The sequence below is a fragment of the Terrapene carolina genome, unplaced genomic scaffold (assembly GCF_002925995.2).
Source record: "Terrapene carolina triunguis isolate 2854851 unplaced genomic scaffold, T_m_triunguis-2.0 Scaffold42, whole genome shotgun sequence".
In the NCBI taxonomy this organism is placed as follows: domain Eukaryota; kingdom Metazoa; phylum Chordata; order Testudines; family Emydidae; genus Terrapene; species Terrapene triunguis.
The window spans coordinates 6,751,846-6,762,688 of record NW_020664393.1 but is presented as its reverse complement, the minus strand read 5'-3'; the positions used below and the strand labels follow the sequence as shown (position 1 = coordinate 6,762,688).

At 44.7% G+C, this 10,843-nt stretch overlaps 1 protein-coding gene across 1 annotated transcript in view; it reads right to left on the bottom strand.

Moving 5' to 3' along the window:
* The window catches only part of SCML4 (Scm polycomb group protein like 4), a 108,547-nt gene that overhangs the window by 34,250 nt on the left and 63,454 nt on the right, over positions 1–10,843 (bottom strand). Inside the window, exons 4-5 of the mRNA XM_024202602.2 lie at positions 10,500–10,700; positions 8,220–8,414 (exon numbers count right to left, since the gene is read on the bottom strand). Of these exons, the coding sequence (XP_024058370.2) occupies positions 8,220–8,414; positions 10,500–10,700 (396 nt within the window). The remainder of the gene's footprint in view (positions 1–8,219; positions 8,415–10,499; positions 10,701–10,843) is intronic.

Below are 10,843 nucleotides of genomic sequence, written 5' to 3'. Positions count from 1 at the left end.
AGGAAGGAACAGTCAGTTGCACACATACAAAATGGGAAATGACTGCCAAGGAAGGAGTACTGCGGAGGGATCTGTGGGTCACAGTGGACCACAAGCTAGATATATGAGTCAACAGTGTAACACCGTTGCAAAAAAAGTGAACGTCATTCTGGGATGTATTAGCAGGAGTGTTGTAAGCAATACATGAGAAGTAATTCTTCCACCTTACTCTGCGCTGATTAGGCCTCAACTGGAGTATTGTGTCCAGTTCTGGGTGCCACATTTCAGGAAGGATGTGGAGAAATTGGAGAAAGTCCAGAGAAGAGCGACAAAAATTATTAAAGAAAACATGACCTATGAGGGAAGATTGAAAAAATTGGGTTTGTTTAGTCTGGAAGAGAGAAGACTGAGGGAGGACATGATAACAGTTTTCAAATACATAAAAGGTTGTTACAAGGAGGAAGGAGAAAAAATGTTTTTCTTAACCTCTGAGGATAGGACAAGAAGCAATGGGCTTAAATTGCAGCAAGAGAGATTTAGGTTGGACATTAGGAAAAACTTCCTAACTGTCAGGGTGGCTAAGCACTGGAATAAATTGCCTAGGGAGGTTGTGGAATCTCCATCATTGGGGATTTTTAAGAGCAGGTTAGACAAACACCTTTCAGGAACGGTCTAGATAATACTTAGTCCTGCTATGAGGCAGGGGACTGGACTAGATGACCTCTCAAGGTCCCTTCCAGTCCTATGATTCTGTGATTCTAAATCTGGAAGATTCACTGTTCACAGATTCTCCTATCCCTTCCTTGGGGAGGAGAAGGATCAGCAGCAACCACTCCAGCCATTGGGTGAAGTGAGGAATTGTTTCTTGCCCCTCATTTAAATGCAGCCACCCCTGGGGTGGAACACAGCAGTCATTTGATAGCACAGTACAACACAAGACAAAAAGAGTAAACAAATTAAATATGCAATTGAAATTGGAGGGGGAATTTCAGGAAGCCAAACACAGCTGGCAGGTTTGAAAGTGGCTACTAGGGTTAACGCTCCAGATTTTATTAAAGGTGCCTTTGGAATATCAATGACCATATGTGGTCAGAACTTTATCCAAAAGATGATACCCCCAGAAAGCCAATGCTGCTTAACATTGCACGGGGCATTGGGTCAGGAATGACTCAGGGGGGAAATTGACACCTTCTGTTTCACCAGCACAACTTCCTCCAGTACACCTGAGAGTTCTTTGAAGATCACCCATTCAAGTACTTACCTAAGCCTATTCTCACTTCACATGTGAAACCTAATGGAATCAGAACACAAAGTGATGTGGCTGTGGGACTTATTATTATTATTAGTATTGCAGTAGCATCTGTGAGGCTTGAGAGGGCTAGAAGCTGGGTTTGCTAGTCCTTTGGCAACTGCTGCATCCAAGCCACCCTTTGATAACTCTGGCAGTGCAGTGATCGACAGGCTGTGAGCCTTGTGGGTCCAAGAACTATAGGACAGGCTACCCATAAAGGACCTGACTGGCAGTGCTCCTGGAGTCCTTGATTGGTCCAGGTGTACTACTTAAACCTGGCAGGGACACCAGGAAGTTGTCTGTGCAACTAGGTGGATCCCCAGCCAGCTGCTGTGACAGACCCTGCTCCTTTGCCTTGTTTCTGGTTCCTGGCCTTTGGTTCCAGCTCCAGCTCTGATGCTTGGCTCTGGTTCCTGGTTCTGACCCTCAGCTCTGGTTCTGGGCCCCCGACTCCAGTTCCACCCACTCGGTCTGACTGCTCACACTATGGCTATGATAGTGCCCCAAGAAGGAGCAGTGCCCCATTGTGCTAGGCCCTGTTCACACAGGAAGACATGATCTCTGCCCCAACGTCTCACAGTCTAATTCACGAGGCAACAAATGATTGCAACAAACAGTATGGGTTATGAAGAAGATGAGGGTAGCAATGGTAAGAATAGGCACAGGGGCTAGCTATGAACAGGGCCTCATGGTTCTGGGTTCTCAGACATTTAAAACATTGTACATGATATATGCTTAACTAAATATATCAACAATCCCCACCAGGCCTTTATGTAGCCATTAGCATTTGGCAGCTGACTGTGGGCATAAGTGAATAATACCTCAAGGGCAGGGTTGAAAGGTGACTACTGCATGATGTCAGTGGATTAATATGACTAGACACAATAGCAGATTCTCCTCTCTTCTGCTGATGTAACTCAAGAATAACTGCCCTGAAGTCACCACATGGGTTACATTCGTTGGCTCACAGAGGCTAAAAGGCACACGCAGTTTTAAAAGAAAGACCATCTAGATTCCAAACCGGAGAACGGAAACCATGAAAAACATTGCTGCTTTGCATGATATCCTATGGCGTTTTATTATGGGAATTTCACCTTCAATGTGAAATTCACCCAGATGTACAGGGCCTTGCACAATCCCTCTGCACTAAGGACAAGGTATTATCATGACAAGTGCAAGGGGAGCTACATCAGAAGTAGCTACGGGGTGTGGAGGGAGGGATTGGTCTCTGCATTGCACATAACAGAGGGGGTCTCTGTACTGACTCTGCTGCAAAGATGCAGAAGCAGGGGTTAGTAACTGGCCAGAGGAAGGTTCATAAGACACACACGTATACAAATTCAGCAGGCCAAGCTCTTCTCCTACTTATACCAGTGTAAATTTGGAGTTACTCTATGGATGGCAATGGAGTGATTGAGGATTCACACTGCTATAAGTGGGAGAAGTAGTTGGTCAATTGGCTCTTTGTAGGTGTGGCCTGAAGGGGCTGGGGTCACTTATCCAGTTCATAAACTGGAGTAGCAGCTGCATTTCAGCTCCATTCACTGGCTAAGGGTTGACAGGGTAGTCTTCACCATCCCCAATGTCCCTCCTACACTTCATAGGCTTTATGTGGGTAAAGTTAATTTCTCATTAAATGCTTTTATGTATTTTATGAGCCTGGACAATAATCTTGTAAATGAGTTTCCAAAACCAATAATAACGGATTGTAGCAAGGATATATACTGTGACAAAGTTCCTCCTCTATCTTGGTGGGTCCTGTGCTTATTGACGGATTTTCTTGCCTCAGAGATTCACCATGTGGATTGGGGAACAGCCCAGAGACCTTCCCCTCTGGAAGAACCCACAGTCCAGGTCAATTGGGAGGTTTGGGGGGAACCTGGGCCCGCCCTCTACTCCGGGTTCCAGCCCAGGGCCCTGTGGACTGCAGCTGTCTATAGTGCCTCCTGTAACAGCTGCATGACAGCTACAACTCCCTGGGCTACTTCCCCATGGCCTCCTCCAAACACCTTCCTTAGTCTCACCACAGGACCTTCCTCCTGGTGTCTGATAACGCTTGTGCTCCTCAGTCCTCCAGCAGCACACCCTCTCACTCTCAGCTCCTTGTGCCTCTTGCTCCCAGCTCCTCACACTCACACCACAAACTGAAGTGAGCTCCTTTTTAAAACTCAGGTGCCCTGATTAGCCTGCCTTAATTGATTCTAGCAGCTTCTTCTAAATTGGCTCCAGGTGTCCTAATTAGCCTGCCTGCCTTAACTGGTTCTAGCAGGTTCCTGATTACTCTAGTGCAGCCCCTGCTCTGGTCACTCAGGGAACAGAAAACTACTCATCCAGTGACCAGTATATTTGCCCTCTACCAGACTCCTGTACCCCACTGGTCTTGGTCTGTCACAATACCCTGAGGTACTTATACAGTACAGTATGTGCCACCTCATTCAATCAAAATGCCGACTTAACGGAAGCACAAGAACATGCATCAATTTCCCAGTTTCACCAAAATCCCATGTGTGTCAAGGTTTCACTGTATCTCCTGGAGCATATGGCTGAATGGGATTGGGCTGCATTGCCGTTCCATAGGAAAGTAATCTTTTCTCTTATAGCAACGACATAACATGCTGGCACTATATGGATTCCTCATGCAATGAAGTGACAAAATAATCCCTTCAGTGGCTCATCATTGTCCACTTACCCCACACAGAACAGAGCCTGATCTACAACGACAGCATTTGCAAAGGGACTAGCATGGCTGGAATAGATTCTGCCACTCGCACTCAGGCTGAGTAGTACCAGGAAATGAATGGGACCGGTAGCACAGTAAGCTGCTATTCAAAGTGAGTAAGGGTGGCAGAATTTGGATCACAGTTCATCAGTCAGAACAGCCAGTGCTAGGCATAAGCAGACTAAGCAATTGCTTAGAGCCCCGAGCAGCTCAAGGGGCCCCCCTATTAATTATTAGTATGTGTTGCGTGTGAGGGGGGAGGCAAAAATATTCCTGCTTAGGGCCCCCAGTGGGCTAGCACCGGCACTGGCAGAAACCATGGCCACATTAAATAAACAAACCCCGCCCTGGTGCTGACTGGCTAAAAACCAAAAAATTATCCTGAATGCCTAAGAAAAAAATATTAGAGAAACAAAACGACATGTTATAATCAATCATTCTTATAATGCTGGATTCAAAGCTACGTCGTCACTCGTCACATCTGCAGTGCAAATACTGTAGTCGGGGGGGGGGGGGAGCACACGATGTTTCTTATGAGTTGCTCACTCCTAAACGTCTGAAAGTGATTGATGTGAAGCTGATATTAGCCATTCCAAGCTAATAGCGCCAGGTTGATGTATAATAGCGCTATGCTCTGTCAGATTCGCGTGTCGCGTGGCAAGCACCTGACTTAATGTGACTTCAGATGAAAAATGAAGGTAGTGGAATAGTCATTGGTTATAGAACCTTTCACCTCTAGTTCACTTGTTCCTATCCAAACCAGGCTGTTAGTGACAGAGACTTGTTACCACCTGGTGTCTTCCTCGTGAAATGAGAGGGCTAACTCAGTCCAGTTCCTAGTAGACAGATCTCCACATTACAAAAATCAGCATCACAATCAGACCTCCTTAGCGATAGCCTAAGCAGAGAGGCTAAGGACTGCATGAACATGAGATTCTCTCCCCTTGAGTTGGTGCCTCCAAGCCAGAAGAAGTGATTTGGATGGGTGACTGTGGGGAACCTCACACTGCTGCTGCCCCGCCAGTTCGGTAGCTAACAATAAGCGTTTGCTTCCCAGCTCTAGGCATAAGCAGAGCTGGGAAGCATCTTTCATAAGCATTAACTGCACTTTAAAAAGGAAAGGAAAAATCATGTCGGTGACAGAGCAACGACTGCCCCCAATGGTCTAATAGATCGTGACAGGAGATGATATGAGATCACTACGGCATTCTCATCGCAAAATTCACTGATGTCGATAGTCGTATTAGGAAAATACTTTTGAATAAACTGAGATTTGGAATTATGGCTTCCAGGGGATTTTCTATGCTGCCTTTTGACATGTTATGACATTTGCACAAGGTGAGGTACAGTAGAATCAGCCTGTAATTGACACTCAATTTAATCATAAGTGTAAGTTCTGTCTCATTTTATTTCTGTTAACCTTATGAAAAAAGAAATTCTTTCCCCTCTTGGGGCTATTCACTCAGAACAGCCTCATGATCTACTCCGCAGTCAGAATGTGCAGCCAGATTCTGAAGTGACACTCTTCATTGACTGCCAATTGAGCACTAAGGCCAACACAAGTTCAGGGTGAAAAATGGCACTACAAATAATCCTTCAGTGACAGCAGATTATGGTCAAGGTGTTTGGTCAGTCATTTAGAATGAGAGAGTCTCTACTATTACAGGCCAAACGTCCTAAACTGGATGCCTAAACTTTGATTCCTGAATCCACATTTAGGCTTGTGATTAAAATCGGCCTCACATTCAGAGGAGCTGAGCCCTCCAGTTCTCACTGATTTCCCACCAACCCGGCTCTCATCATTGTAGCCTACACTTCTCTGTATGTTGCTTTTCCTGCTACGCCCCTTTGGTGTGTAAATGACACTCATTTGACACACCCACTGCCTCGAAGCATTTACATTCCCTTACTACTTGCACTTGTTTCCTGAACACACTATGTCTGATGTTTTAGAGGGGTAGCTGTGTTAGTCTGTATCAGCAAAAACAACGAGGAGTCCTTGTGGCCCCTTAGAGGCTAACGAGTTTGTGTCTGATATGTCATTTACACCACCACTACATTTGGCTCAGGGCTTTCCATGGGAGTTGCACTTGTTTATCACTGGTGTGAATTTGGACCATTTGGTGCTCATAACTATGCTCAGTTTGGGCACAGATACTGGTTCACATGGGCCATCCGAGGAAACTTTGCAGTGCTGGCTTTGGGAAGGATGAGAGGAACTTCGCTAGTGCAGATAAAGACAAAGGGAAGCAGGCTCTGTAGGGCCACTATGTTCCCCACCCCATGCAGGTGGGAGAGAGGGGGAATAGCATGGGGAGGGAGTAGCTGTGCTGTTGAATGCACATGGCACTGTGTATAGACCTTGCACAGTTTACTCTCTCCCTCCAGCAGTGAGTGGATCCGGAGGAAGAGCATAGTTCAGTCACAGGTCCCCTCCCAGGCTGCTCCAGAGGCAACGTAACAGCATGCTGCTCCTTACTTGTGACAAAGCCGTGACTGAACCCTGTATCTAATGCAGCCAGTGTTTTCCAAAACAGCTGCTACGAAATGACATTGTAAAGGAGATGCAGAGAGTACAAAATAGTCACATCTAATGAACTGTAGCTTTCCATCAGAAACAGACTTTCCACACAAAGCCTCCAGGCAGCAGGCTCTCAACTACTATACAAATGTCCAGGCTTCACAGATACATCAGGGGTGCTGAAAATGCCTTATTCTGAGCAGAACAATACAACTTTTCAATGTTTGGTTTCCTAATTCTCTTCCCCCATAATATGTGGCTTCAGAGTGAGATGACAGCTGGATCAGCTTTCCAGAAAAGTCTGCTCCTGCATGGACTGTGCACCGCAAACTCCCACTAGCATGGTGTGTAAAGAAGGCAGGGTTAGGGTCTTCCTGATGAATGAGTGATTTGGGATCATAACTGTGGACACTATAGCATTCTCCTCACACTTGCAGACAAGTAACTCCCATTAAATGTACACCATCAACAGGACAATGTGCTCCCAAAGCAATAACGTTCTTGTTAATAAAAGGAAAGGAAAATAATCTAAGCCATGAAAAAGGATTCAGATCAACTGTAGATTCAAAGCCTGGTCTTTGCATCTTCCTGAAGGCTGCTGCTTACAAATGTAATGTTCTTTCTCTCCTGCGATACCAATCAGCCACTCCTCCTCTTTCAAATCGTCCTGTGATCTATTGAGGACTGTGTTGGAACCCCAAGCTATCGCTTTAAGACAGAGGGGGTGGGGTGTTCCTTAGTCATGCTTGCAGCCTAGGGGACTCTGTAGCATAGTGGGTGTGATCAGAGTCAGTTTGAAAAGAGACAGCTCAAAGCAGGTTGTGCCTTTTTGTTTTAGGGAGTAGCAGGTTTTATTTCTCTATTTTGGGCTTCTTGTCTGTTTTGAATTGTAAGAAATAAAGTAGTGTTACATTGCAATCTTCCAGCAGGAGTATCCTATGTTTTTATTTAATTTCTCTCTTTGTAGGCTGTGAAGCATAACACCTCCCTTAAAACACTCAGCATCTGCAAGACCTAGCAATATTAAATCATCAAGCAGTGTGTGTTTGATGTTTTGGCTTTCAATGCATGGTTTGTTTGGTCTATATCTTCTTTAGATTTTAAGGTGCAGAGACCTTCCTTTTTCTGTTTGTACAGCACTGAGCACATTGCCTGTGCTCAGCAAATAATAAACCAAATCTTTTAAAGAATCACAAATCCAATCTAGATTTATACTCACTGGGTAGTTCTAAAAGTGAGAGAAGTTGGGCCTGATTCTGATCTCAGTTTACCACTATGTAAATCCAGAATAGTTCTGCTAAGGTAATGGCATTACTCTGGAGTTATAGTAGGTAACTAATAGGAACCTGGTCCAATGTGTTGGATTGCTTACAAATTGCCACGAGCTACATACAGAATAGCTTTCTTTCCCAATCTGAGGGGGGGGGGGGGTAACTAGTGGGGAGTGGAGCAATTTACCAAGGGCTGTGGTGGATTCTCCACCACTGGCAATTTTTAAATCAAGATTGGATGTTTTCATAAAAGATCTGCTGTAGGGATTAGTTTGGGGGAGTTCTACAGCCTGTGTTCTACAGGAGGTCAGACTAGATTATCACAACAGTCCTTTCTGGCCTTGGAATCGATGAGCACTATCTTCTGGCTGAGCACTGAAAAGCCTCATTTTCATTGGTCCTCATCACATCTTTAACAGTAGTTGAATCAAAACCCACCTGACTCCAGCCTTCCATTCTCGTACTGCGTTGGGTTTCCAGAGGTGCTGCTGTACTGTGGGAAAGGCTGATTACTGAAGAGATTGTCACACAGTAGGCTGCGGCAGAGCTTTTTGAGGAAGCGCAGGACATAGCCAATGCTGTTCACTACTGGCAGGCTCAGGAGATGCTGCTTCCCATCAAATGAAGCAGAAACTGAAAAGCAAGTGAGGACAATTCAGTACACTCAACGATGCACGGGAGCAAAACAGTCTGAGAGGTCTTTTTAATGGTGTATGAAAATGGTTCCAGGCAATGTTTGTTTTGGTTGCATAGAATATTTTCCATAGAGAGGGATCTGAACCACAACCCTAGATCCAGATCCAAATTTTGCAGCTGGCCCTGACCTCTGTAATGGACTAACCTCAAATGCTAGTCCTGCCAGGACTTTGACGAAGATCAGCTCTGAAGACGAACTTTGTGGCTCAAGTAGTGGAAAGTGGGGGGTGTGATTGGGAAGCATTTGAAGAAAATATTTATGTAAAGGAGTTAGGCTGGAAGGAGGTGACGTCTACAGCCTGAAATTGTGTTGGAAGCCTTACTCAACTTCCTGTCAGAAGGAGGCAAGTGGGTGGTGAGCGAATAAGGAGCTACTTCCTGGATAAGGGCTTCAAGTCTCCTAGATCCAGGAAGTTCATCTGCTAAGATGACTCCAAGCAAAGGGCAAAGGTTCCCACTCTGCTTCCTGTTGGAAGGACTTATGTTCCTCTGTTTGTCGGATGCTTCTTACTGGGAGTGGGAGATTATGGGCCAGATCCTCTGCTGATGTAAATCAGCATAGCTCCATGGACTTCAATGGAGCGGTGTCAATTTATATCAGCTGAGGTTCTGACCCAATATCATTTTTTAAGAGTAGAAACAGCTGTGATGCCATTTGTTCCTGATGGTCACTCCTGTCCCTTGTCTGTTGCTGCTGGGAGGGAAGGAAGAGAAAAAAAAATCTGAATGAGGTTTTCAGCTTTGGTACTTGAGTTTGATTCTAATCAGAAGACCTGAGTCCAATGAATTGTTTGGTCCTGGCCCATATGGCGAGTCCCCCAGTAATGTGAATGAGAATCGTGCTCACGCAAGGAGAGAAGAATAAATGAACAGTAGAAACCTCACACTACAATGCACTGCTCACCGCTGATTTGCATGTTTTCAGGAATGAGTTAGAATAATTTTCTGAGTGTATCTGGGTTCTCTCAAGAAAGCTGTAGCTGGAGTTAGAGTGCCCAAAGGGGAAACAAAAGGAGTAGGGAGGAATCATTAAGTGCTGCACAGCAGGACAGAGCTCTAGGTCACAAAGCAGAGGGAGAGTCTTAGTTGATAGGGCAAAGCTGGGGTGGTCCTTGCAATGCAGGTTGGACTAGATCCTGAGTGATTTCAGCCTTACTGCTTGCTTGCTGCTCTCTATCTTCAGGAGCTCATTTGAAAATTATTATTTTTATTTTATTCCCTTGTTCCAAAGCAACAACCCAAACCTCTTGCTATATAAAAAGTATTCATGCTAAGCCTTCAGTTCACAGTAATCTCCGCTCTCAGCTGCCCCAGACATGGATCCAAATTCTATTCTCTATTCTTCATTGGGGTTCCATGGGTGTGGCTGAGAGCAGATCTGGCCTATGGATAGTACACAGAGGGCAATCTTGTACCAATGAAGTCAATGGGTGTTTTACCTAGGAGTAGTATTTGACCCACCCATAATGCATATAGCTTAAGCAAATGGATAATGCTGTGTGTCACTGTACAATTAGATTTAATACACAGCCCGTGTTAGTCCAATCCTTTTGTTTCCCCTGTATTGCTTCTTTTCCCACTGTTCGATTAAAAAAACCCCTCTTGAACCAGGAAAAAAAGTGAGGAGACAAAGGGAAACTAATTTAAAAATGAGATAGGAAATTGAAGTGCTTTTGATATTTGATTTTTACTGGCTGCCTTGTTGGGCCAAACAAATGACATTTTCAAACACACGATGTGTTCTGTCAGTAACAAGAACTAGGCTGCGTAATCACTTAATAGCATTCCAAAAACAGATACTGTTGTCTCTTGTGCCAGTATACTGTATACCTGGGGTCTAATTCTAATCTCAAGTCTGTACAATTCCATTGACTGCAGTAGAGTTACTCTTAACTTCTATGGGTGGAAAAGAGGCTGGGCTGATGATTTGAATAACGCTGATATGACCTTGAGATTTAAAAGAAAGGTTATGATTTTATAGCACTTTCAGATTTATTGCAAAGCTTTTTTTCAATGTTTTACCTGACACCATCTCGCCTCCATAGCCCTGCTTGACAAGTGAGAAGACAGTCTTTTGCTGATGTGCGCAGTCAATGCATGCCTGAACAGCCTGCTGTAGGACCATGGAAGGTCTTTCAGGGCCAAAGTGATCTGGAAGCTGTTGCACTTTTTTCCTGTCAAGGTATGGCCCCATGTTTGCCTGTTTGTTGACGTAAATGCAGACTGTAGACACAAAATCCCAACACAGTTGTTAAAAGATATTCACATCACAACCAACCCTGTTTTCTGGTTTTGTATATTTCATGATATTTAATTAAGAGCCCTTTCCAGTGTGAAATATCATGATGCGCAGTGACACAAATGAC